Source organism: Malaclemys terrapin, chromosome 2, assembly GCF_027887155.1.
Source record: "Malaclemys terrapin pileata isolate rMalTer1 chromosome 2, rMalTer1.hap1, whole genome shotgun sequence".
Taxonomy (NCBI): domain Eukaryota; kingdom Metazoa; phylum Chordata; order Testudines; family Emydidae; genus Malaclemys; species Malaclemys terrapin.
The window spans coordinates 67450253-67478100 of NC_071506.1; the positions used below are offsets into that span (position 1 = coordinate 67450253).

At 52.8% G+C, this 27848-nt stretch overlaps 1 protein-coding gene across 2 annotated transcripts in view; it reads left to right on the forward strand.

Moving 5' to 3' along the window:
* LOC128831037 (transmembrane protein 68-like) overlaps nt 1-13070 on the forward strand; it is a 50944-nt gene extending 37874 nt beyond the window's left edge. Inside the window, exon 7 of one of the 2 annotated variants that reach the window (XM_054017078.1) lies at nt 11441-13070. In XM_054017078.1, coding sequence (XP_053873053.1) covers nt 11441-11545 — 105 coding nt within the window. In that variant the 3' untranslated portion in view covers nt 11546-13070. Of the gene's footprint in view, nt 1-3878; nt 4014-11440 lie in introns of those variants that run through there. The other variant, XM_054017079.1, reaches the window with a different exon arrangement.
* Nucleotides 13071-27848: the final 14778 nt, after the last annotated feature.

The following is a 27848-nucleotide window of genomic DNA, read 5'->3' on the forward strand; positions in this document are numbered from 1 at the left end:
ATTACTAAATAAAAAGTGATTTTATTAAATACAGACAGTAGGATTTAAGTGGTTCAAAGTAGTAACAGACAGAACAAAGTAAGTCACCAAGCAAAATAAAATAAAATGCGCAGATCTATGCCTAATCAAACTGAATACAGATAATTTCCTCACCAGTTCCAGAGTGCTCCCTTTTACAGGCTAAGCTCCTTTTAGCCTGGGTCCAGCAATCACTCACACCCCCTGTAGTTACTGTCCTTTGTTTCAGTTTCCTTCAAGTATCCTGGGGGGGGTGGAGAGGCTCCTTCTTTAGCCAGCTGAAGACAACATGGAGGGGTCTCCCACAGGTTTAAGTAGACTCTCTCTTGTGGGTGGAGACCCCCCTCCTCCCTCCTATGCAAAGCCCAGCTCCAAGATGGAGTTTTGGAGTTACCTGGGCAAGTCACATGCCCCTGCATGACTCAGTCTTTGCAGGCCGACGCCATTGTCCACATGGCATCTTGCATGTCTCCAGGAAGACTTCTCATGTGGATTGGAGCATTCCAAGATGCATTGTTCCCTAAGTGTCTCCTGATCAGGTACTTAACCTGGCGAATTCCTTCCTAAAGAAGCTGACCAAATGCCTCACAAAGCTTACTTAGAAATCAGGCAAGCATACAGCCCATATTCTTAAGCTCGAGTAGAAAATGATATATATGTACAAATAGGATGAATAGATATAGTAGACCATAACCTTTACGGAGATATATTACATGGCACAGGCAGCACAAAACATATTCCAGTTATGTCATACATACATTTATAAGCACCCCCTCCCCATAAAGCCTTATGGGGTACACTGTCACACCCTCCCCCTGAACTTACTGCCAGAGACTTGGACACTGTCCATGGCGGAGGCAGTACCTGTAAAATTTCTGTTTGTTTTTGGTCACACTCCCTTTCAGTATCTTGAAACCATATGATGTCACCCCTAGGGGTTCTAGCCCGTTTTGGGGTTCCTGATCCCCAGATGCTTGCAAACAGGTAGGGATGTAGTATTGCTAACAGAATGCAGGCAGCAATACTCGTTAACGTGGAGGTATCTTGGCATTTAGCCACCAATGCCATGAGGCGGTGTGCCTCAGTTTCCCCTTTTACACAGCAGCATAGGCCTGTTATGCTTTTGCTGCTTTTTACAGGTATGGGCTGTAAAGTAACATGCTGGTGGGGCTGTCCTGTCACCATCCCCAGCATGTATAACAGCTTATTTCACAAATCAAATATGTTCCACATCTTTAAAGGGTTTACCACTAGTGTGAATTTTTTTGTTTTATCCCATAGGTGAATTAGCAAAAGACACAAGGTTAACAGCAAATCTACAGTGGACAGGCTTCGTTCACTCAATTTGACTTGTTTAGCATCCATTGCATTTTCCCAGTTCTCTGTGCCCTCTGGTAGACCCTCTGATGCAGATTCCTCTGCCTCTTTGGGGAAGACTTCTAGTTTGGGCATGTGCTTGGGTCTTTGGCCAGGAAAGGGTGTACTACAACCATACTTGTCCTCGGCCCCTCCCTCTGGAGTTTCTCTGGGCTGGGCCCCCCTCCCTTGTGAAGTCCCTCCCATGAAGAGATTTCCCCCCCCCCCTCTGTCTTGGAGAGAGAGTTTTCTCTCTTGCAAGTGTAGCAAGAACAGCAGCTTTCCCTGGGGTGCTCTGGACCCCTTTGGGCACCCCACTTTCTGTTTTCAATGGGTCAGCTGGATAGACCCCCTCATCCTGGAGACCTGACCCCCAGGTTTCCCTTAAAACCTGATCCACAGGAGAGGGGGCTGGCATTTCGAATGCAGACTTTTCACCCTCCTCCTGGGAAAGCCCCTCCCCACAAAAGGTGGGTGGACTCTCTGGCCCCCCCTGACCTTCCATCTGGGCTTTCCTCTTTGGTTTCCCCTCTGGGTTCGACACTCTTGTGTCCCCTGAAAGGGAAGGTGATCCTGCCCCAGCTGTGGACTCACAGCTACCAGCTACGACAGACCTCTCACTGGCCAGCCAAATCCCTCCCCTGTCACTCGGGTTGGGCTGGCACTCAGCTATAGAGTCCTTGGGGCCTGTTCCCACCACAGCGGTCCCCTGGACCCCAAGTTCCACCTTTGGGACACACGCCTCTGTGCACCCCAGGGCAGGCCCGGCCCCCTGCTGACCTGCAACTTCCTGGCAGTCAGCAGCTGTGGTGGCCTCCTTGCTACAAGGTGGTACATCCCCCTCCCCCGGGGAGATGATTATGGGACAGGAGCTGGCTTCCCCCAACTCCTCCCTCTGGAACTTCCCTTGAGCCACGGGGCTACAGGAACTGTTTACAACCAGCCCTGCCCCCGAAGCTGCATCCTTTACTGCTGCAGAGGAATCTAAGGCCTGGTCTACACTACGGGTTTAGGTCGACTTTAGCAGCGTTAAACCGAATTAAGCCTGGACACGTCCACACAACGAGGCCCTTTCTTTCGACTTAAAGGGCCCTTTAAACCGGTTTCTTTACACCACCTCCGACGAGGGGATTAGCGATAAAACCGGCCTTTGCGGGTCGGAATTGGGGTAGTGTGGACGGAATTCGATGTTATTGGCCTCCGGGAGCTATCCCACAGTGCTTCATTGTGACCGCTCTGGACAGCGCTCTCAACTCAGATGCACTGACCAGGTAGACAGGAAAAGACCCGCGAAGGTTTGAATTTCATTTCCTGTTTGCCCAGCGTGGAGAGCACAGGTGACCACGCAGAGCTCATCAGCACAGGTAACCGTCATGGAGTCCTCCCAGGATCGCAAAAGAGCTCCAGCATGGACCGAACGGGAGGTACGAGATCTGCTCGCCATATGGGGAGATGAAGCAGTGATAGCTGAACTCCGTAGCAGTAAAAGAAATGGAAAAGTATTAGAAAAGATCTCCAAGGCCATGAAGGACCGAGGCCATAACAGGGACACACAGCAGTGCCGCGTGAAAATTAAGGAGCTACGGCAAGCCTACCACAAAGCCAGAGAAGCAAATGGAAGGTCCGGGGCAGAGCCGCAAACTTGCCGCTACTACGCGGAGCTGCATGCGATCCTAGGGGGTGCAGCCACCACTACCCCAACCGTGTGCTATGACTCTCTCACTGGAGAAACACACAGGGAAGACGGTTCGGGGAACGAGGAAGATGACGATGGAGGTACTGTAGGTAGCTCACAGCAGCAAGGAAGCGGAGAAACCGGTTTCCCCAACAGCCAGGATATGTTTGTGACCCTGGACCTGGAACCAGTAACCCCCGAACTCACCCAAGACCCTCAGGGCACACAGGAGACCTCTGGTGAGTGTAACTTTGTAACTATTTGTAAACATTACAAAAAAAAAGCAAGCGTGTTTAATGATTAATTTGCCCTGGCAATCGCGGCCAGTACATCTACTGGAAAAGTCTGTTAACGTGTATGGGGATGGAGCGGAAATCCTCCAGGGACATCTCCAGAAAGCTCTCCTGGTTGAAATGGGGTGATTTTATTAAGGGGGACATTCAGAGGCGCCCGTTCCTGCTATTCTGACCAGAAATGTTCCCCGCTGTTAACTACGCGGTGGGGGGGAGGGGTGAAGTGATCATCCCAGAGAATCGTGTGTGGGGGGGTGGTTTACTTGTGTTTGTGCCGCATGTTAACCGGGAAACCGCAGCCCCCTCCTTTTACATTGAAACCCCATTTTAAATGGACAACCCAATTCATCCTTGATATGGGAAATGCGCTGCTGTTTGCAATCTTTCCCGCATGTTAAGAAGGTTAAAAAAGCCAAAACACTGTGGCCTACGATGGCTGCCTGCAAGCCGAAATATGCGACCTTGTAATGAAAGACTGTACCCATTGTTCCCTAAAATGTGTCTTTTTTAACCACCTCTCCCTTCTCCTCCACCAGCTGCAAATGTTTCTCCTTCGCAGAGGCTTGTGAACATTAGAAAGAGAAAACGTAAGACGAGGGACGAGATGTTCACGGAGCTGCAGATGTCCGCCCAGGCTGATAGAGCACAGCAGAATGCGTGGAGGCAGTCAATGTCGGAGATGAGAAAAGCCCAACATGAACGAGAGGAGAGGTGGCGGGCTGAAGACGATAGGTGGCGTCAGCTTGCAGACAGACGGCAAGAGGCAATGCTCCGTCTGCTGGAGCATCAAACTGATATGCTCGAGCGTATGGTTGAGTTGCAGGAAAGGCAGCAGGAGCAGAGACCGCCGCTACAGCCCCTGTGTAACCAACAGCCCTCCTCCCCAAGTTCCATAGCCTCCTCACCCAGACGCCCAAGAACACGGTGGGGGGGCCTCCGTCCACCCAGTCACTCCACCCCAGATGATCGCCCAAGCATCAGAAGGCTGGGCTTCAATAAGAGTTAAAGTTTTAAAATGCAGTGTGTCCTTTTCCATCCCTCCTCCCCCACCCATCCCAGCTACCTTGGCAATTATCCCCCTACCTCTGTAAGGAACTAATAAAGAATGCATGAATGTGAAAAAACAATGACTTTATTGCCTCTGCAAGGGGGAGGGGAGGGTGGGGTGGGGTGGTTGGTTGGTTTACAGGGAAGTAGAGTGAACCGGGTCGGGGGGGGGGGGTTGGAGGGTTCATCAAGGAGAAACAAACAGAAGTTTCACACAGTAGCCTGGCCAGTCACAAAACTCGTTTTCAAAGCTTCTCTGATGCGCACCGCGCCCTGCTGTGCTCCTCTAACCGCCCTGGTGTCTGGCTGCGCGTAATCAGCGGCCAGGCGAGTTGCCTCAACCTCCCACCCCGCCATAAAGGTCTCCCCCTTACTCTCACAGATATTGTGGAGCGCACAGCAAGCAGCAATAACAATGGGGATATTCTTTTCGCTGAGGTCTGAGCGAGTCAGTAAGCTGCGCCAGCGCGCTTTTAAACGTCCAAATGCACATTCCACCACCATTCGGCACTTGCTCAGCCTGTAGTTGAACAGGTCCTGACTCCTGTCCAGGCTGCCTGTGTACGGCTTCATGAGCCATGGCATTAAGGGGTAGGCTGGGTCCCCAAGGATCACGATAGGCATTTCAACATCCCCAATGGTCACTTTCTGGTCCGGGAAGAAAGTCCCTTCCTCCAGCTTTCGAAACAGAGCAGAGTTCCTGAAGACGCGAGCATCATGTACCTTTCCCGGCCATCCCACGTTGATGTTGGTGAAACGTCCCTTGTGATCCACCAGGGCTTGCAGCAGCATTGAAAAGTACCCCTTGCGGTTTACGTAGTCGGTGGCTTGGTGCTCTGGTGACAAGATAGGGATATGGGTTCCGTCTATCGCCCCGCCACAGTTTGGGAATCCCATTTCAGCAAAACCATCCACTATTGACTGCACGTTGCCCAGAGTCACTACCCTTGCTATCACCAGGTCTTTCATTGCCCTGGCAAATTGGATCACAGCAGCCCCCACAGTAGATTTGCCCACTCCAAATTGATTCCCGACTGACCGGTAGCTGTCTGGCGTTGCAAGCTTCCACAGGGCTATCGCCACTCGCTTCTCAACTGTGAGGGCTGCTCTCATCTTGGTATCCTGGCGTTTCAGGGCAGGGGAAAGCAAGTCACAAAGTTCCATGAAAGTGCCCTTACGCATGCGAAAGTTTCGCAGCCACTGGGAATCGTCCCATACCTGCAGCACGATGCGGTCCCACCAGTCTGTGCTTGTTTCCCGGGCCCAGAATCGGCGTTCCACGGTATCAACCTGCCCCAGTGACACCATGATTTCCACATTGCTGGGGCCTGTGCCTTGTGAGAGGTCTATGGCCATGTCAATTTCCTCATCACTCTCGTCGCCGTGCTGCAATCGCCTCCTCGCCTGGTCCGGGTTTCGCCTTGGCATGTTCTGGCTCTGCATATACTCCAGGACAATGCGCGTGGTGTTCATAGTGCTCATAATTGCCGCGGTGATCTGAGCGGGCTCCATGATCCCAGTGCTAGCTATGGCGCCTGGTCAGAAAAAAGGCGCGAAAGTAGTATCTGATGGACCAGGAGAAGGAGGGCGGGAGGGAGGGAGGGAGGGAGGGAGGGCCGAGTGACGACATGGCGTACAGGTACAGGAACAGGGAGAAACACAAACAACTGTCACACAGAATGGCCCCCCCAAAGATTAAACTGGAAACCCTGGGCTTAGCAGGCCGTTGATTTCACGGAGGAAGGGGAAGCAAATGAACACAGAACAAATCTATTTTTTACATCTTAAGGTGGCAGCCGACGCTGCAGCATGAGTGACAGCCATACCAGTATGATGATGATGGGTACCAATCATAATATACCATCATCTGCCAAAAGGCAAGCCCCACGTCTGCCAGCCCCACGTCCGCCAGCACCCAGCATCGCCCTCGGCCTCTTCTGGGTGCTTAGCAGACAATATTGGGCAATTGGCAGAAAATAGTATATTATGACTGGTAACCGTCATCATCAAAACAGTAGCATGTCTGCCCAGGTGGCCATGATTGACAGCCATACCAGTATGACGACGACGGGTACCAGTCATAATATACCATCGCCTGCAAGGGGCTGGTGCAATGCAGCCCTACGGCTGCCAGCCCCACGACTATCACTCATGCTACACCGTCTACCGCCAAAAGGCAGTTAGCAGCTGCTGCTGTGTAGCAATGCAGTCCCACGTCTGCCGGCACCCAGAGGACATATGGTGACGGTGAGCTCAGCTGAGCTGAGCGGGCTCCATGCTTGCCGTGGTATGTTGTCTGCACAGGTAACCCAGGTAAAAAGGCGCGAATCTATTGTCTGCCGTTGCTGTGACGAGGGGGGAGGGGCCTGACGACATGTACCCAGAACCGCCCGCGACACTGTTTTGCATCATCCGGGCATTGGGATCTCAACCCAGAATTCAAAGAAAAGGCGCGAACCGCTTCTCGGCTCGAGCTGTGGCGCAAACGTAGTATCTGACGGCCTAGGGGAAGGAGGGAGGGGGGGCCGAGTGACGACATGGCGTACAGGCACAGGGAATTAAAATAAAGAACGGTGGCTGTGCATCAGGGAGAGACACAAACAACTGTCACAGACTGGTCCCCCCCAAAGATTAAACTGAAAACCCTGGGTTTAGCAGGCCGTTGATTTGACCGAGGGAGGGGGAAGCAAATGAATACAGAGAAAATCTATTTTTTTACATCTTAAGACGACGGTGCAGCGTGACTGATAGCCCTCGGCATCTTTCTGGGTGCTTGGCAGCAAATACGGGGCGGTGTATGACGATGGTCTTCAGGCCTATTGCACGAGCTGCTGCTCAGGGAAGACTCTGCTAATGTGCGATGACCCGACTTGTAATAGGCCGGCTAACAGTCATAATACACCATTTACTGCCAAAAGGCAAGCCCCACGGCTGCCAGCACCCAGATCGCCGATGAAGGCTACCAGTCTACTGCACCGTCTACCGCCAAAAGGCAGTTAGCAGCTGCTGCTGTGTAGCAATGCAGTCCCACGTCTGCCGGCACCAAGAGGACATATGGTGACGGTGAGCTCAGCTGTGCTGAGCGGGCTCCATGTTGTCTGCACAGGTAACCCAGGTAACCCAGATAAAAAGGCGCGAATCTATTGTCTGCCGTTGCTGTGACGGGGGAGGGAGGGGCCTGACGACATGTACCCAGAACCGCCCGCGACACTGTTTTGCATCATCCGGGCATTGGGATCTCAACCCAGAATTCCAAGGGGCGGCGGAGACTGCGGGAACTGTGGGATAGCTGTGGGATAGCTACCCATAGTGCAATGCTCCGGAAGTCGACGCTAGCCTCGTACTGTGGACGCGGTCTGCCGACTAGAGCACCTAGAGCATTTTATTGTGTGGACATACACAATCGGCTGTATACAACCGATTTCAATAAAACCTGCTTCTATAAATTCGAACTAATTTCGTAGTGTAGACATACCCCAAGAGACACTCTCCTATTCCCCCAGCAGTCCGTGTGACTTCGCCCCCCCCTCTGGGGCTTTTAGCACAAGATTTCTTCTCACTGCTAACCAACCCTGGGACAGATTCTGCCACACTAAAGAAATCATTCCCCAGTAGAAACGGTGCAAAATTGTGTGCCACCATTGCAACAGTCAGCTCAGCCTGCAAATCCCGAGTTTGCATGTGTACTTTAGCTAAAGGTGCAAAGACTTTGTAACCCCCAACCAGCTCTAATTCTGCCATTTTACCTGGCAACAGATCCTTCTCCTGGATTAGGTCCCTCCTGACCACAGAAATTTCAGCACCTGTGTCCCTTAATCCAAGAAGCATTTGACCATTCAATTTAACAGCATGCATATGCTCATTGCTTGGTTGTGTGGAAGCAAGCTTTACAAATCCTGTGTGGAAAGAGGCCACAGCCTGGCTCTGAGAAGCCGCAGCTTCACTCAGTAAGGGACACTTATTCCTCAGGTGCTCAGTGGACTTACAATGATAGCACCTCTTGGGCTCCTCTGCTTGCACAGGAAATTTGGGACGCGTACCAGGGGAATGGGGGGGGGGGGTGACCGCCCAGCCTCTTTTTTCCCAGACCCAGGGGTAAAACGGTTATTCTGCTTTCCCCCAACCTTATACCCTTCTGCCAGTGGTTTGTGTTTGATTGCAGCTTGTGCTTGCTCATAAGAGTCTGCATACCCAGCTAATTTACCCACTGCATTTACCTTTTTGTCCCACAAATACTGTTTTACCTCATCACTGCACATATTCAGGAAATGTTCCTGAGTAACTAGATCACACATCCCTTCAAAGCTGGTAATGCCTCTCCCCCGCACCCATTTATCTACCAAATTTCTCATTTCATTGACATAAGCCACATTACTTAATCCAGCTCCCCTCTTAAGGCTCCTGAATTTAACCCTGTAGGTTTCAGGTGTAACCTGAAACTGTTTCAAAACCAGTTCCTTAAATTTACCATAGTTTGAAGCATCATCAATAGGCATCTTATTGAATATGTCCAGAGCTCTGCCAGTCAATTTTGCTATCAATGTGGTCATCTTCTGATCTTCAGGGATGGCATGGAGGGTGCACAGTCTCTCAAAGGTGATGAAATATTCGGCGATATCGCTGGACTTGTCATACTGTGGACATAGCCGCTCCCATTTGTGGATTTTTGGGGAAGTGGAGCCAGCAGGGGGAGGGTTTTGTCTCTTTGACTTCATAACAGCCAGTTCATGTTTTCGGGCCTCCCTGTGGGCCTCCATAGCCCTCTTGTGGACAGCTGCCTCTGCCTCCACTCTCGCTGCCGCCCTCACTGCCTCCGCTCGCTCCCTCGCTGCCTCGACCTCCATAGCTCTCTTGTGGGCAGCCTCTTCCCTTGCATGTTCTGCCTTCATGGCACTAATTTCTAATTGTCTTAGTTTCAGCCGTCTCTTATGTTCACTTTCTCTCTCTTTTGCTTCCAACCTGGCCAGCTTTAGTTTAATAGCAGCGTCACTGGTACTCATTGTCCTGCTTTCTTGTGCTGGGCTACAACCCCTCTGCAGTTCACTGGAACTGAGATCACTAGTACTCATTGTCCTGCTTTCTTGTGCTGGGCCACAACCCCTCTGCAGTTCACTGAAACTGAGATGCACTCAGCTCAGGGGATTCTTAGTTAACAGAGAGCTTCCTTTTCTGTCCCTACTTCCCTTGCCCGAAATAAGCAAACAGAAAATAACAAACCAGTAACTACTTTGTCGGTTCTCCCGCCACCACATTTAAAACTTACTTAAAATCACTACCAGTATTTCAAAGCAATCAGCTGTGCACAGATCCTGCCGACTACGCCACTGTGACGGGTTGGATCACAGAAACCCCCTTGGGAGCTGCCACCCAATGTGCAAAGACTACCCCTGCTTCTGTTTTCCCTGCCAGCTCAGGACTTCAGCACCCTGTCTTGCTGAGCCAGACACTCCCGTCTGGCTCCAGACACAGACCCAGGGTCTGAATCACTTGTCCCAAAGCTGCAAGTTTACCTGAAAACAGCTCGCAGTAGCGTGCTTGTCTTTAGCACTCAGATGCCCAACTCCAATGGGGTCTAAACCCAGATAAATTCGTTTTACCCTGCATAAAGCTTATGCAGGGCAAACTCATAAATTGTTCGCCCTCTATAACACTGATAGAGAGATATGCACAGTTGTTTGCTCCCCCAGGTATTAATACATACTCTGAGTAAATTACTAAATAAAAAGTGATTTTATTAAATACAGACAGTAGGATTTAAGTGGTTCAAAGTAGTAACAGACAGAACAAAGTAAGTCACCAAGCAAAATAAAATAAAATGCGCAGATCTATGCCTAATCAAACTGAATACAGATAATTTCCTCACCAGTTCCAGAGTGCTCCCTTTTACAGGCTAAGCTCCTTTTAGCCTGGGTCCAGCAATCACTCACACCCCCTGTAGTTACTGTCCTTTGTTTCAGTTTCCTTCAAGTATCCTGGGGGGGGTGGAGAGGCTCCTTCTTTAGCCAGCTGAAGACAACATGGAGGGGTCTCCCACAGGTTTAAGTAGACTCTCTCTTGTGGGTGGAGACCCCCCTCCTCCCTCCTATGCAAAGCCCAGCTCCAAGATGGAGTTTTGGAGTTACCTGGGCAAGTCACATGCCCCTGCATGACTCAGTCTTTGCAGGCCGACGCCATTGTCCACATGGCATCTTGCATGTCTCCAGGAAGACTTCTCATGTGGATTGGAGCATTCCAAAATGCATTGTTCCCTAAGTGTCTCCTGATCAGGTACTTAACCTGGCGAATTCCTTCCTAAAGAAGCTGACCAAATGCCTCACAAAGCTTACTTAGAAATCAGGCAAGCATACAGCCCATATTCTTAAGCTCGAGTAGAAAATGATATATATGTACAAATAGGATGAATAGATATAGTAGATCATAACCCTTACGGAGATATGTTACATGGCACAGGCAGCACAAAACATATTCCAGTTATGTCATACATACATTTATAAGCACCCCCTCCCCATAAAGCCTTATGGGGTACACTGTCACATGAATGCTGAAGGAATTGTCCTTTTACACCCTAAACCTCCCTTTTTATTTAGCCATGCCATGAATATTTTAATGAACAGTAAACATTTAAAATAGAGTTTGAAAAGTGTATAGCTGGTTTTGAAAGGGAAACTGCCTCTTGAAACTTGTGGCAAAGGATTTTACACTGAATAGGTTTTCCTCAGTGCTGGTTTAGTTTAGAGATTATTACAATTAGGGCTTTAGTGAGATAACATGTCTATGTCACTATTGCATAGCTATATAATTCTTTAGTATGCTTAGTTATCACAGGAAAATACACTAGCATCTGGAAATGAGACTCTTCCTCAGCAAGTGTTTGATGGGATCTTGTGAAGAATTTCCCTTTTCTGCCCCCTCTGCCCATACCCTTACCAGTTTCCATAGAGTTTTAGACTTTTTGTATATATTTTGCAACCTTGGGAAAACTTGAAGAAAATAATGACTCGTCATTCCTATAATATAAAATGTTTCCACTTCTCTTTCTTTCTTTCAACAGACAAAGATTGCCATCGAAGCGCTAAGAGACAGACACCAAAAACTCCCAGGAAATATATTAAAGGCTCTATTGGAACGATTTGATAAACATCAGAAAGATGACTAGTGTGTTTACATATATGTTTAAAATGTACATACCTTGTAAAAGTATTAATAACTACATGTTACTGTACTTTGAACTTTTAAAAAAAATAATTTTTCTCCCAACAAGGGCTGTCTCTCTTATGTCTGTGATCAGCAAGTGGAAATGGGCCAAAACTCAAATTCTTAAAAGATAAAATTGGCTTACAAAGGATTTTGAAAAATTTAGGCTTGTGCTCTTTTTACTAGCTTAGGATATGTGAAGATGGCCTGAAAAGGTGGGGGTGTTTTTTTGGAGGTGGAATTTTCCACCCCCCACCCCCGCACTTAGGTTTTGATACTGGTACCACTGAAAGCCATGAACCTGATCCAAATCCCATTTTAAGTCAATGGGAATAGGAATAGGCCAATAATAAACATCTAGTCTGGTTGTGTTGGAGAACCTCTTGGGGTGTCTCAGATCGGCACTGTGGGCTCACTTTAATTGAAATGACAAGATGTTCCTTAAAAGTTATGTTTTAAACAGGTGCTAACAAAACAAATGAAAACCCAGAGTCTAAGAATGCTTTGACTGCTCAATAGCACAGCTCCCATTGTGCTAGTTCTACAATCATCACAGATTCTTCCAAGGCAGACAACACCTAAAATTTTCTAATATAAAAAAGAAAGAAGAAACCCTCCCAAATCCTCACAGGGAGAAAAACTCTTCAGGCCTTCTTGATGTACCAGAAACAAAAACAAACAAACAAAAAGCACAAACCCATCTTTTCTCCTTTGCAGGTTACTTTTAAATTTTTGATGTTTCACCAAATTTAACAGTAATTTGCTTGGCATAGATGCTCTGATATAGTAATCATATTCATTCTTTCACAGCAGAATTACTAACTTATTCTAACATTGTAAAAAGTTGAAGCACTGTCTAATGTTTGAATTGTTTAAATTGTAAACATAAGGAGTGAAAATCCTGACCCCCCCTATACTCAATAGTAAAATCCCTTTGACTTTAATTGGACCAACATTTTATCCAACAATGTTAGAGATGAGCTCCCAAGTGGCAGTGGCAGAAAACTTCCTACTCAAAGATGCCTTTTTTGCTTTTATTTCATGCAATTATTGCCCTTATAGTATTTGCTCTTTAATGACTCCAAAAGACTGAGCAAACATTTATTTTTTTGTGCTTTAATCTTCTTGCAATAGCCACTTGTCTACTATTACAAGAGGAAAATCAGGAAAATTTTATCTGAAGAAACAACTCCAGTTGGTCATTTTGTACAGCATCATGGTCTGCTTGATTTGGTATTAAAATGTGTAGAGTACAAACTTTTGAGCTAAATCTATGTTCATAAAAAAAAGTGCACTGAAGCATTTAGATTTCTTGTCTTCTTGGAAGCTCAATTTGAAAAGTATCCAGTACAGAAGTATATGAGTACAGAAAAGAATCAAAACTAAATGCCCTGTTGCTTCACTCTACATATTAATGTATTTAGTAATTTAAATCTATATTTTAAATGTAGTGCATGAAATCCTGGAAACAAATAAAATTGGAAGTTATACTTGACTCACTCTTGTAAAACTGACAAACTTCTGTGTGTGGATTCCTTCTTCAAACACTCTTTCATAATGAACAAGAGTATCTGTGGCACCTTAGAGCCTAACATATTTATTTGAGCATAAGCTTCCGTGGGCTACAGCCTACTTCATCGGATGCATAGAATGGAACATATAGTAAGAAGATATATATACATACAGAGAACATGAAAAAGTGGAAGTAGCCATACCAACTGTAAGAGGCTAATTAATTAAGATGAGCTATTATTAGCAGGAGGAAAAAAACAGACTAACACGGCTGCTACTGTGAAATCTTTCATAATGGTATTTTACCAAATACGTTGCCACCAATGCTCATACTCATGTTTTCCAGTTGTGTGCACTTCTGCAGTGAACCTCCTCCTGTACCTTTAAGTGGCCAAATTTCAGCTGTTTTGACAAAAAGAAACCAGAAGTGAGTCTTGTAGGCTCTCTCCCGTTTTTTAAGAGCTCTGAGAATAGGGCCAGCCCAACTGGAGATCAGTGATTTGTCCCATGTGGCTAATGCAGTATAGCAGGTTCTCATCTAGAACAATCTAGGAGTCCTGTAGCGGGGCCGTATTGGCAAACCGGGAAGTGGGCGGGCTTAGCCGCCCACTACTAAAGGCCCATCCCCCAGCCTAGCGGGATGGACCACTGGACCCAGTACCAAATGATTACGTGGGACAACTAATAAAAAAACAGGGAACAAGGTGACGGTCAGAGGTTCAAAATCAGGGAACCAGATGGGGACACCGAGCAGAGAACCCCGGACAGCGCCCACTGCTCCTCGAAGGTGGCAAGGGAGCCAGCGGACGCTGCCCAGTGGAACTCCGCACGGAGACGTGAAACCAAAGAGGTATGAAAGTAGGCCCCACGGTCGCAAAGCACCCCCTCGTCCAACATCTTCTCCCTGGTATTATAGATGGTGAGTTTGGCCAGGGCCAGGAAGAGGTTGACGAGGAGGTCTCGCGACTTAGTGGGGCCACGAACAGGGTGTGTATAAATAAACAAGTGCGGGGAAAAGTGTAACCAGAACCTCAACAAGAGGTTCTGGAGAAGCCGGAAAAGGGGCTGCAGCCTGGCGCACTCAAGGTAAGCGTGCGCCAGGGTCTCCCTAATGCCACAAAATGGGCAGGCCTCAAGAATAGGGGTGAACCGCGCCAAGTACACGCCCGTGCTCACGGCCCCATGAAGGAGCCGCCAACCAATGTCCCCGGTGGGCCTTGGAACTAAGGTGGAATAAAGGCTGGCCCACCGGGGCTCCTCACCCTCCACAGGTAACAGATAGTCCCTCCACTTGGTGTCGGGGCGGGACACGAGGGTGAGGTGATGCAACGTGTGAAGCACGAGCGTGTACAGATAGTCCCTAGGTGCGGTTCGAAACTGGACCGGCTGCAAAGCGCGCAGCCGGCTCGGGTTATGGGAGCGGGGGAGCCGGGGGGGCTCATGGAACAGGGGCCCGAGAAAAAGGTCCGGAGGGCCCGGGGTGAGGGGTGGGCGGGGAGCACCCTCCCGCAGGGCCCGCCACAGAAAGCTGAGAGCAGGAGGTGACAATGCAGCGCCCACCTCCTGGAGTACACGCAGAGGGGTCGCGAGGGTGGAGAGCGCCATGCGCCGACCAAGCGCGCGGGGATCCACCCAGTCCCCTCTGGTGTAGTCCAGGAGGTCTCCGACCCTGGTGGTCTCCGCCAGGACCAACCTCCGGCTCACCGAGGGTGACTCCGCCACCTGCACACGGAGATCGGGATTGTGCAGCAGGGGCTCCGCGAGGAGATCCGCGCCCTCGGTGGCCACAATGGACCTGGTCGCCGAGAAAAGCTTCCAGGTCCGGAGAAGGTCCTGGTAGAAGACCGGCAGCTCCGAAAGGTCTCGCGGAAGACCTCTCGGATGAAGAAAAAGGAGCTGCCGGTCGTATCGGAGCCCTCGGAGGCGGCGGAGGAAGGCGTGCGCTAACGTGCTCCATGCCGGACTACCTTCACCATAAAGGAGCCTCTGCAGGGCCTGGAGGCGGAAGACATGGACCTGGCTACGAAGGCAGACCAGGCCCTGTCCCCCCTCCTCCAGGGGAAGACTCAAAACCCCTGCAGAGACCCAGTGCAGCCCAGGCCAGAAGAACTCCAGGGCTATCCTCTGGAGCCTGGCCAGGAGTCCCGGGGTTGGGCTCAGGGTGTTGAGCCGGTGCCAGAGCATGGACAGGACGAGCTGGTTCAGCACCAGCGCCCTCCCCCGCAGGGAGAGACACCGGAGCAGTCCCGTCCATCTCCGCAACCGCTCACGCACCCTGGCCTCCAAATCCAGCCAGTTCTCCGGCGGAGAGGGATGCGTGGCGGAAAGATAAACGCCCAGATAGAGCAGCGGGCCCGCGCTCCACCGAATGGCTTGAAGCGCGGGTGGGAGGGAGCCCGCCTGCCAACCGTCCCCGACCACCAGGCCAGAGCTCTTGGCCCAGTTGACCCGGGCGGAGGAGGCGGCCGAATAAACGGCCTGGCAGGCCTCCACTCGCACCAGATCCTCTGGGTCCTGGACCACGAGGAGCACGTCGTCGGCGTACGCCGACAGGACCAGCTGCAGCTCCGGCTCCCGGAGCACCAACCCCGCTAACCTCCGGCGGAGGAGGCAGAGGAAGGGCTCGATCGCCAGAGCGTACAGCTGGCCCGAGAGGGGGCACCCCTGCCGTACTCCCCGCCCAAAGCTGACCGACTCGGTCAGGGTCCAGTTGAGCCTGACCAGACACTCCGCCTCAGCGTACAGCGCCTGGAGAAAGCCCACAAACTGGGGCCCGAAGCCGAACGCCCGCAGAGTGCCCAGGAGGTACCCGTGGTCCATCCTGTCGAACGCCTTCTCCTGGTCCAGAGACAGGAGGGCGAATGACAGACCATCCCTACGTCCCAGCTCCAATAAGTCCTGGACCAAGTACAGGTTGTTAAAGATGCTCCGGCCCGGGACGGCGCAGGTCTGGTCGGGGTGGACCACGTCCGCCAGCACGGACCCCAGCCGCAGCGAGATGGCCTTCGCTACGACCTTATAGTCCGTGCTGAGGAGCGAGATGGGATGCCAGTTTCGTAAATCGCGGAGGTCCCCCTTCTTCGGCAACAGGGCGAGCACTGCTCGCCTGCACGAGAGAGGGAGGACCCCGCTCTGCAAGGACTCGGCCCAGACGGTGACGAGGTCTGGGCCGAGGACGTCCCAGAACACGCGGTAAAACTCCACGGTCAGCCCGTCCATGCCTGGAGATTTGTTAGTGGGCATGAGCCGGAGGGCCGCCGAGAACTCAGCCAGAGAAAGAGGCAGCTCCAGCCGGTCTCGGCCGCCCGCGCTGACCGTCGGGAGCTCGGTCCAGAGCACCCTGCAGGCCTCGGCGTCGGTCGGATCTGGGGAGAAAAGAGCGGCGTAGAAGGCCCTGGCCCTGCCACGCATCTCCTCCGGATCCGTGAGGGGGGCGCCGTCCTCCGCCAGGAGGCAGGTGACATGCTGTTTGGCCCCCCTCCGTTTCTCCAGGGCGTAGAAGAAGCGGGAGCCGCGATCCATCTCCCGAAGGAGACGGATGCGGGATCGAACAAACGCGCCCCGGGCCCGGTGGTCTTCCAGGGCACGGAGCTCCTCCCGCTTCTCCCGGTACGCCGCGCGGAGGGGTGGATCCTCGGGGCCGGAGGCCAGACGCCTCTCCAGCTCCAAAACCTCCCACTCCAACTGCCCTAACAACACATCCCGCCGCCGGCTGGCGCCCCAGGTGTAGCTCCGGCAGAAGAGCCGCGCGCGGATCTTCCCCACATCCCACCACCGCCGCGCCGAGGGAAAGGCGCGCCGCTGCCCCCGCCAGGCCAGCCAGAACTCCCGGAAGGATGCCACGAAGCCCACGTCCTCCAGCAAACTATTATTAAAATGCCAATAGGCCGGCCCCGGCCGCTCGGAACTGAGAGAGGCCGTCACGGTCACCAGGTGGTGATCTGAGAACGGGGCCGGCCGGACGCTGGAGGCATGGGCCCGCGCCAGATGAAAACGGGACAGATAAATGCGGTCCAACCGGGAGTGGCGCGACCGGTCGTCCTCCACCCGGACATAGGTGAAGGTGGTGTCGTCGTCCGGGTGGTGTTCGCGCCAGATGTCCACCAGGGAGTGATGGTCTACGATCTCCCTGAGGACGCCCGCGGTTGCCCGGGAAGACTCAGGCCCGGAGCGGTCCCGGTCCTCGAGGGTGGTGTTAAAGTCCCCGCCCAGGACCAGGCACTCGCGAGAATCCAGAGTGCCGAGGAAGGCCGCCGCCCGCTGATAGAAAGGCACGCGTTCCGAGCCCGTGGTCGGGGCATAGACGTTGACCAAGTTCAGAACCAGCCCCTCCACACGGGCCCGGACGTGCAGCAGGCGGCCTGGCACGACCTCGGCGACCCCCAGCACCTCAGGCCGCAGCCCCGGGGAGAACAGGGTGGCCACTCCAGCCGAATGGGCGCTGAGGTGGCTAAAATAAACCCCGTCTCCCCACTCCAGCCGCCAGCTAGCCTCAACGGCCGGAGCCGTGTGGGTCTCCTGCAGGAAAATCACAGAGTACCCCCCCTCCCGAAGGAAGGAGAGCACCTGGCTCCTGCGGAAACCCACCCTACAGCCCCGGGCGTTCAACGACGCAAAGGTGGTAACTGTCATACGGAGGGCTGGGGCAGATCCTCACGGGTGGAGGGATCATCGGCCCCCAGCGGGCCCCGCAAGATCCCGGTTTCGACTCCGAAGGTCAAAAGGGAGTCGCGGAATCTGCGGGCCCGCCGATAGGCCGCAATGTCCCGCCGACCGGACCCCCGCCCCTCCCCCAAAAGCGCCTTCACGGCCCGGAGGACGAGATGGAAGTCCCCCCAGCGCTGAAGGGCGAGCTGCACCTTACCCTGGGAACCACGGGAATCCGATAGAAAGAGGCGCAGCTCATCCCGCAGCGCGGAGGGGGAGGCAGTGGCCAAGCCGCCGCCATCCTCTGGCGGGGCCCCTGAAGGGTCCTCGCGGCCCACGGTGATGGACAAACAAGGGGCCGAGCTCCGGCGCTGCTGCGCTGGGCAGCCCGTCCCCATCCCCGGCAAAGGAGAGAGCGACTGAGGGAACAACGCAGCCCCAACAATGGCAGGAAGGGGAGACACGAAAACCGCCCCCTGAGGGTTGTCTGCAGACAATGGAAATGCGACAACCTCGGGGGTGGCAGTAACACCAGAGGTGGCAGAAGGAGACACCTCGGGGACAGGATCTGGGGCAAGGGCGGGAGTAGGGGCAGGGCTCGAGGCGAGAACAGGGACTTGGGCAGGAGAGGGGACAGGATCAGGGACGGAAACGGGAACGGGCTCCCCATCTCCCGCTGCCAAGCCGCTAGACCGCGGCTCCCCTCGGCCAGGGTCTGCATCCGAGGGGATGGGGGCAGCAGGGACAGGGGAAGCCACAGGGGCAGGGACGGCGGAAGGGGCAGGATCGGGGGCAGGAACCGGCCGCTCAGCAACGGCCGTCGCCCCGAGGGGCTCGGCGGCCGTGCACGAGATGGTAGTCGCGGCCGGGCTGGCAGGTAGGGCTAAGGGTTCCCCCAGGACTAAATCGGGGGCAGCAGAGTGGGGCGAGGAACCGGGAGCAGGAGAAGGGGGCGGGACTAAGCCAGCACCCGGATCGGGGCCCGCTGGCGAAGGGTCGTCCTCCCCCTGGGTAACCGGGGTCAGACCCAGGGCCTCGATCTCATCAAAAATGGAGGCGAAAGCAGTCCCCTCGTCCCCGGCGACCTCCCCACCAGTCACGGAGACAAAGGCCGCCCCGGCATCGGCGGCGGCGGCGGGGAGCACGGACGGAGCAAGGGCCGGGAGAACCGCTACGGAAGCCTCCTCAGGTGTGGGCTCAACAAAGGGGACAGAAGTTTCCCCAGCCGCTGCCACGACATCCACGGTCTCCATGGCCGGCACCTCCTGCTGGGCACTGTCCAGGGGCGCGGAAACAGAACTAACAACGTCGGCCCCCCGCGGCATCTTTCGGGGTGCCTGCTCTCCCTCCTCATCAGAGGGGAGGGAGAGAGCCCGCGACCTGTGGGCGCCGCGCTTCCCCCGGACGGTCACCCAGCCCCCCGAGGTGGAAGAGGAGGTGGAGGGCCGGTCAGCAGGGGCAGGGCCAGAGGGCAAGGGCGATGGCTTCGGGGCTCGGGGCGGCAGGGTCGGAGGGACAGCAGGGGTGAGGGAAACCTCCCCCTGGGGCGGGCCCTTCCCCGCGGCCGGCGGAAGCCGCCCCGCCTTCTCCTCCACATGCCCCGCCGATCCAGGGTCGGCGACGGCAAGGCCCGCCCGCCCGGCCGTCTTCGCGGCCAGAGCGGGAACCGCGGCAGAAGGAGGAGGGGCGGCGGCAGCAGCAGTGTCCGAACCGCCAGGGTTGCCGGCGATGACAGGGTCGGCACCCTACTGGGCCCCGGGGGTCTCGGACGCCCCTCCAGGCCGGGCCAGGGGACAGTCCCTCCGGACATGCCCCGGCGCCCGGCAGAGGAAGCACCGGGCCTCCCCCGTCGAATAGTGGACCCGATAATGGGTCCCCCGGTAGGGCACCAGGCAGGACCCCTCGAGCGCCACTCCGGCACCCGCCGCCGGTGGCAGCTGAAGCTGGACCTGCCGGCGGAAAGACAGGATGTGCCGGAGGGCAGGGTCCTTACAACCCAATGAGAGAGAGCTCAGAATGGAAATGGGCTTCCCCAGGGTGGAGAGGGCCGGCAACAGGGCGGCATTGGGGAGATAGGGCGGGACGGAGGTCAAGAGCACCCGTACGCCCAGGTCCTCCAGGGGTTCCAAGGGCACAAACACGCCTCCCACCGCCAGGCCTCGTTCCACCGCCTCCTGCGCAGCGGCCACCGACGCCAGGAAGAACACGGCCTTCCCGTACATCTTGGAGGCCGCCACGATGGCCGTAGGCCCCACCACCCTCGCCAACGCCCGCACATAGGTCTCAATGTGGGGCGAGGCAGGCACCAAATGGCAACGGACGCCATGCCTCCTAGTCAGCGAGGGGAAGGGGCCGTGGTCACCAGGGACAGGTCCAGAGGCGGCGGTCGGGGCGGACGACGCGGCGGCACGCAAAGAGGCGGCGGCCACCTGGGCGTATGCTCTGGGGGCCGGAGGTGGAGCGCCACCAGAGCTGGTGGAAGGGACGGCAGGAGAGGGAGGGGCCGCGGCCGGTGTCGGGGCCGCAGCGGGGACCGTAGCCCCGCCCGCAGGAGGTCTGGCTCCACGGGCGGGGCCCTTGCCCTTCTTCCTCCCTTGGCCCTTCCTGCCGGTGGAGGGGGCAGCCGTGGCAGCGGCGGTATCCGGGACAGGGCCAGCCGAGAGGCCGGCCACTGGGGTGGGCGGGGACAACAGGGCAGGGGCAGGGGCAGGGGCAGAGTCCCCCGCCATTACAACCCGCAGCCGCTCCTCCCCTCTAGGCAAAAGACAAAACGAGGGAAAGGCAACCACTCCCCCCCGCTAGGCTGCAGGCTGGGGAGGAGGGTGCCAATGGAGAGGGCACACAGGAGCGAAAAGAGAGGGGTGAGGCACAGGTGCCAAAAAAGAAAGCCGGCTCCCCCAGCTACACTGGGGCGGGGGGGGGACTACAACAACAGTAAAAGGGGGGGTGAACAGTGCAAAAAGGGGGGGGCAACAAAACGGGGGCACAAGCGCGCACGGGGGGGCGAAGGGGGAGGGGTGCACCGGAGCAGCGGCTCAGAAACAGAATGGAATGTCCAGCCAGCTGCAGCCCAAGGACAAGGAGGGGTAGGAGGAAAAACTCCAGCCAGCCACAGCCCAAGGACAGGGCCGGGAACACAGCCAGCAGGCTAGGAACTGGGGGGGGGGGGGAATGGGCACCAAAAAAATAAACCGAAGGGGCTCAAAAGGAGGAGGGTAGAATAGGGCCAACTAATACAAAGGGGGCTACAGGGAGGGGACCCCACCAGCGAAACGTAGTTGGGGGGCAGGAGAAGTCCAGGGCGAGGGAAAAGGTGCACCCACAGCGCTCGCGAAGCGCAGGCTCCGCCGTTCACTGCTGCAAGTAAACAGTCCCGGACGATGGAAATGGCAGGGGGAGCAAACAGCCCCGCCGAGGGGCGAAAAGCAGGTCCAGGTGGCACGCGGGGCGGTGGAGGGGTTGTCGGCAGCTGTCGGCGGTGGGGGTGGTGGTAGAGGGGGAGCAGATGGACGAAGGGGGGGGGCACCGCACCCCCCCCCGCATCCCCTTCAACAGTCCGCTACGGGGGACGGGACAGCAGGATCCCAAGTCGACCTCGGAGCTTCCTGGCAAGCGACGGCTTCCAGTCCGAGGAATTACAAACGAGAGGCTCAGTACCGTCCACACTCCTAACGCGACTGGGGGCACCACCACCCCAGGAGCAAAGATGGCAAAGTCACTCAAAACACAGTCCTCAAACAACCCCCTCCACAATCTCTCGAACCAGGGACGCAGTCTCTGCGCACTCCGCGATGGAGGCAGCGGCTCCCACACAGGAACTTCAGCAGCAGCGAGCGGCAGTCAGCCGGCTGGGCAACCGGCCAGGCAGGCAAGCAAGCAGGCAGGTGGGCCCCCAGATGGTATTGGTGTTGGGGGGCCGATGCTTCTCCCTCCGGAGGCGAGAGCGAGGGGGGGGGCAGGCCGGCAAGGCCCCCCCCTCCGCACTCACTCACGCAGCAGCAGTGGCAGCGGCAGCAACAAGGAGAGCAGCAAGCAGCAGCAGGAGAGGGCCAGGAAAGACCAGAGGGAGAAGGGAGCACAGAGAGCTCCTGCAACCTGTAGCGGGGCGGCCTGGCTCCCAGGCGCCCCTGGAAGCGACGAGCCAGAACAGCCGCCAGAGTGGGCGGAGCCACCGCGGCCTGTCCCCGCTCCCCGGAAGTCAAGGGGGGGGACAGGAAGTATAAAGGCCAGGCCCCAGCGCTCAGTAGCTGGCCGGCAGCGGGAGAGGACAGACGCTGGTGCCCGAGCTCCCGCGGGCCTGAGCCTGCCGAGAGCCCGGTATCCTGAGGAGGACTGGCCGAGCCTGCCGAGAGCCCGGTACCCTGAGGAGGACTGGCCGAGCCTGCCGAGAGCCCGGTACCCTGAGGAGGACTGGCCGAGCCTGCCGAGAGCCCGGTATCCTGAGGAGCGGTCTGAGCTTCCCCCCGCCAAGGGCCCAGAGGGAGCAACAAACCTACCTGGTGCTCGGGGCCCGGAGGAGCCCATGATCTGCGACCCAGCAGACGGAACTCAGGAGGAACAGGTACCCATGGAGGAGGAGATGGGAAGTGGCCTGGGGATAGCAGACCCCGTCCCCATGTCAGTGTGTTGCGGTCAGGATCCCCACTGACTGCACGGCAGACGGACTGCTGCGGATAGGGCCCCAGGCTGGAACACAGTGGAGTGGGTGGGCCTGTGTTCCCCCCTGCCACCCCGTGCCGGGTGGCAGTCTCTCCTCCTTGTCCAAGGGGCCTGGGCCTCTGACAGACTATTTGTTTGCTGCCCCGCCCTGCCCTAGGGCCTGGGCTAACCCAAACTGACCCAGCCCCTGCTACAAGGCCTGGGCCGCTGATTGACTATTGGTTTGCTGCCCCGCCCTGATCCAGGGCCAGGGCTGTTAATTGTGTGCTCAGCCCCTGCCTAAGGGCCTGAGCTCTGAACTGCCAATGGTGTGCTCAATCCCTGCCCAAAGGTCTGGGCCCTAACTGTTATTGGCTTTGTAGCGGGGCGGCCTGGCTCCCAGGCGCCCCAGGAAGGGACGAACCCCACCCCGGAACTATTACAAGTCCAATAAATTAAATTCAAACTCTTCACTTATATCCAGGCTCACTTCTCTGCACTCTTCATCCCGTCTTCGGCTCTGCAGCATTGTCTGACTGCCCTTGTACAGAGCAACTCCTCCCAGGGCTGTCTTCCTGGAGGCCTGTTTCCAAACTCCTGGACAGAAAAAGGATGCAGAACCTGGTCTGTTAGTGAATAACCAAGGGCTGGTGAATGACTAAGGGGTATTGTAGTAACCTAGGTGGAAACCTACTTTAATCTTTCATTGCCACAGTATCAGTAGGCCTTGAGAAGATGGCTTTACATTGTTGGGTGAAAAGCACAATCCACACCAAAACTAAGCTTAACTAGTTTAAAACTTTAATATGAAAATTTTAGGACAATATATTACCACCTTAATTAAGCAAAAAGCATAAGTAAAGCAGATAGAGTAGACAGCATAATATGGAATAGACACGAGCAACACATCTCGAAGAACAACAGTTACTAAAGGTGAGTAACAATTTCTTACCTTTTTCTGGGGTGCGGGTAAGCTGTTTGCTAGTGTTAGCTTAATGCTGGTCCACTCCGGTGAATGTCCTGCATTGTTCCACCTCCCTCTGTTAAATACATGTTCTTTATGTCTTGTTTTGTTACACTATGCAGGTGCACACTAAAATTCTCATTTATAACTATTTTATTCTAAATATAACTGTATCATAACCCCAAATCCTTGTAACTGATATATTTTTACTTATCCTGCTAAAATTGGTGCCTTTTTATTTATCTATTTTTAGCCATTGCTATCCTCTTCAATCCAGCTGTCTTTTCATGTATTCCATTTTTTTAATGTACATATGTATTTATTTTACAACAGTTGAATTATTCTTACATATTTGCTTCTTATGGCCTTGGAGTTGCTGGTTGGCTAGTTTTGTCCAGTCAGTATGCATTCTTACAAACTTACTGGTAGGGGGGCCGGTGTCTTGGGCAAAAGGGGCAGAGCTGGGGGGGTCAGCGTCCCCAACCAGCCCTTCCACGCTGCCTGGCCAGTGCTGCCTGGGGCTCCAGAGGCGATTTAACTTTCCTATGAAGGAATCTGCTTAACTTACTATCATGGGCAGTATGAATGAACCCCATAGACAAGTCCCCGTATATTGGATCTTGGTTGTTCAGCAAGGCCTTCTGGCTTCTTAATGGTGTGGAGATTGTGTAGCAGCTTCAAATAAATTTAAATAGTGAAGTTTTAATTTTCACATTTGTCAGTGAACAGTATCACTACACTATTCCTTGGCCTATTTTGATATCTAATTCCAATTTATTTAGTTATGCATTGCCAAGCCATAACTGCATAGTAGAAATTGTTTAGTGTCAGAGAAGCGCTTGAGTTTTAATAGCTGGGTAAGGAGACATGTGGGGCTTTTGGCAGCCAGAAAGGTGAGGGAGGCAGCTCAGGCTCCTGGTAGCCAGGAGGCAGTTGTGGCTTTTGGTACTAGGGAGGGAATGAATCTCCTCTTTCCTTCTCCTATAAGCAGGGTTGGAGTGACTTCAGTTTTTTGAGTGGGAGGCTGGGACTCTTAGTCCCCTAACAATCAGTTGCTTCGCTGTCCTCCATGCCAATATCTCTGCTTCATCCATCAGAGGGGAATAAGCAAGCATGCTTGTTGAATGTTTCTTCTAAAATGGTCTGCAGTGAAACAGGTAACCGTACCAACATTTATCATTAGGTTTTACAGTAAACACCCAAGGAGATGATTGGGGAAGCAAACACTTATTTCAAATGAGTGATCTGCAAATCTACTTGCTGCTGTTATAATTTATACCAGCAAAACTGTCACCTTTACCCATTGTATGAAGTCCCACAAATAGGTTCATTTGAAGAGAAGAGATTCTTTAGTTAGCAACAGAGAAGGACTATTTTTTGTGTAATACAGGTTGCAAAGTAAACTAATGCGATTACATTTAACGGGAGAGGTTCCTGCACAGAACTTGTGACAGGAAGCAGGAAGTGTTACTACTGAATCAGGGTCAGTCTCAGGCTTTGCTAACCTGGCATGCAGCACCATGTCTCGGTACAAGAGCTGTTGAGAAGGAATCAAATGAAGTGTCTCTTTGCTTTCAAGAAAGATGTGCTGACCAAGACTAAATCAAATTAAACAAGACTCCTGGGCAGACTGCTGCACTGATGACAAAGAAGTCCAGGTAGCTGCATAAATGAATCCCCCTTGACCAAATGAACACTGCCATCACTTGCAGAATGTTAGTAATTCATTCCTTTCAGGGAATTCAAAGTGCTTCTGGACCTGCTGTCTGGCAGGTGTCTCCAGTGCCCTTGCCAGTAGATAGTAAGGGAACGCAGACCAGCCCTCTTCACTGGGTTCCAGGCCAGGGACCCTATAATAAGCAGCCAAGGTTTCTGCCCAGTCTGACCCCCTTGCTGATGTTTCCTTGGGCTTCTTCCTACTCCTCTGACTTTCCCCCCCTCTGCCCTTGCCAGTCTCCCAACTCCCTCCACTCAGGGAGTAACCACAGCCTGCCTTCCTGATCGCTGCTCCTGGGCTTTATACTGGCCCTGCCTTCTGCTCATCTGACCCTATTTCTAATTAGTGGCATGCTCCCTGATTCCTCCTCCCACTGGAATTAATTGGCCTGCCTGATCACCTTAACCCCTCTTAACCCTGTTGGGGGACATGCCCCATCACAGAAACTTAAATTAAAATAAATCCAGTCCAATCTTCAACTTATTCTGACATTATGGAAACACTCACCCTCTCCTGGGAAGCAGTATGTCTATAATGACACTCCCCAGACATTGGACAAAAACTGCCTTTTAAAAATGCTTGTGTAAAACAAAAAATGAAAATGCAAGAGGTGTGCATGTACATATCCTTGTTAAAAAATCCCCAACACAATAGTTTAAAACACTGAATGATGAAAATTGGGAAAACTGTCTGTTTAGAATGCATGCTTTTTTGGATCAGTGACCTGTCATATGTATGTACAGCACCCACCACATTTTTATACAGCATATAAATTATTATAAACCACAGAACAACCTAAAAGGGACATTAAGGTCGCAAAGTGAAATACTCAAAAGTCAGGAAACGACAAATTTAGGGTGGCCACTGCATTACTAACTGCTCCCTTGTGTATATGCATTACAATGCAGATTTCAATTAAATGAACAAATACTATCCCTTCCCCACACAACATCTGCAGTGCACAGGTTCCACAGCACACAGTGACTGAGACACCTGTTTGATACTTATTTTTATCCTCATTGTTTAGTGTGTGATCCTTGCCTCATTCCCTATGCAAAATTCAATTTCTGCAGTGGCACATTCTCTATATGCCTCACTTCCCATCTAACCCATGCACTACAGTCCTGATTACGAGCCCTTCAATGAGTTTTGGATTAGACCCTGAATGAGAAATGCCGCACAGCTTTCATATGCACATGTGCAGTGCCAATAGTAAGAGAGAGTTTGCTGAATGAGTATTAGTGCTCTGCTAACATACAAACACGTAGTGCCAGTGAAATATTGGAAGATCTGTAGTTTTTAAAAATCCTCATTATCTGATAAAAATGCTCAAAATTTCTTTTTAAAATTCTTATAATTCAGGCAAATCTAAATGGATTTTCATTAGACCAAGGAAAACACATTAGTAATCTAGATGTTATCTCCCTGGTAAATTTCAAGTTTCTTTTCTCAAACCCCAGAGGTGTTAAAGCTATTTTTTTAAGTCTTTTTTTCCCCTAATGACAAGAATATATTTAATACTTTATCATTGAAAAATGGCTTACTTGTTTTTACCCAATAATAAATAAATAAATAAAACCTTAGGCTGTAACTAATCATGGAATTTTTAAGCCTGAAAGATTAAAAAATTGAGAATTTTAAATGATTGGAAAACGCCATCTAGAATGGAACCAGTTATGCAACTTTAATTACAGATATATATATATATCTCTCCTCAATATATGTTCCATTCTATATGCATCCGAAGAAGTGGGCTGTAGTCCACGAAAGCTTATGCTCTAATAAATTTGTTAGTCTCTAAGGTGCCACAAGTACTCCTGTTCTTCTTTTTGTAGCTAGTTTGAGATCATTTTGTGCCTTTGCCTTTCTAATCTTGCCCCTGCATTCCTGTGTCATTTCCCCACTTACCTGTGGGCATTCCTATATTCATCCTTTGTAATCTGTCCTAGTTTCCATTTTTTGTATGACTCCTTTTTGTTTTTTAGATCATGCAAGATCTCGTGGTTAAGCCAAGGTGGTCTTTTGCCACATTTTCTATCTTTCCTAACCAGCGGAATAGCTTGCTTTTGGGCCCTTAAGAGTGTCCCTTTGGAAAACTGCCAATTCTCCTCAGTTATTTTTCCCCTCAGTCTTGATTCCCATGGGACCTTACCTATCAGCTCTCTGACCTTACCAAAATCTACCTTCCTGAAATCCATTGTCTCTATTTTGCTGTTCTCCCTTCTACCCTTCCTTAGAATTGCAAACTCTATGATTTCATGATCACTTTCACCCAAGCTGCCTTCTACTTTCAAATTCTCAACGAGTTCCTCCCTATTTCTTAAAATCAAGTCTAGGACAGCTTCCCCCCAGTAGCTTTTTCAACCTTCTGAAATAAAAAGTTGTCTGCAATGCAGTCCAAGAATTTGTTGGATAGTCTGTGCCCCGCTGTGTTATTTTCCCAACATATATCCAGATCAGGGCTGGCTCCAGAGTTTTGGCCGCCCCAAGCAGCCAAAAAAAAAGCTGCGATTGCGATCTGCGGCGGCAATTCGGCGGGAGGTCCTTTGCTCCGAGTGGGAGTGAGGGACTGTCCGCCGAATTGCCGCCGAACACCTGGACGTGCTGCCCCTCTCTGGAGTGGCCGCCCCAAGCACCTGCTTGCCAGGCCGGTGCCTGGAGCCGGCCCTGATCCGGATAGTTGAAGTCCCCCATCACCACCAAATCTTGGGCTTTGGATGATTTTGTTAGTTGTTTTAAAAAAAAGCCTCATCCACCTTTTCCACCTGGTTAGGTGGCCTGTAGTAG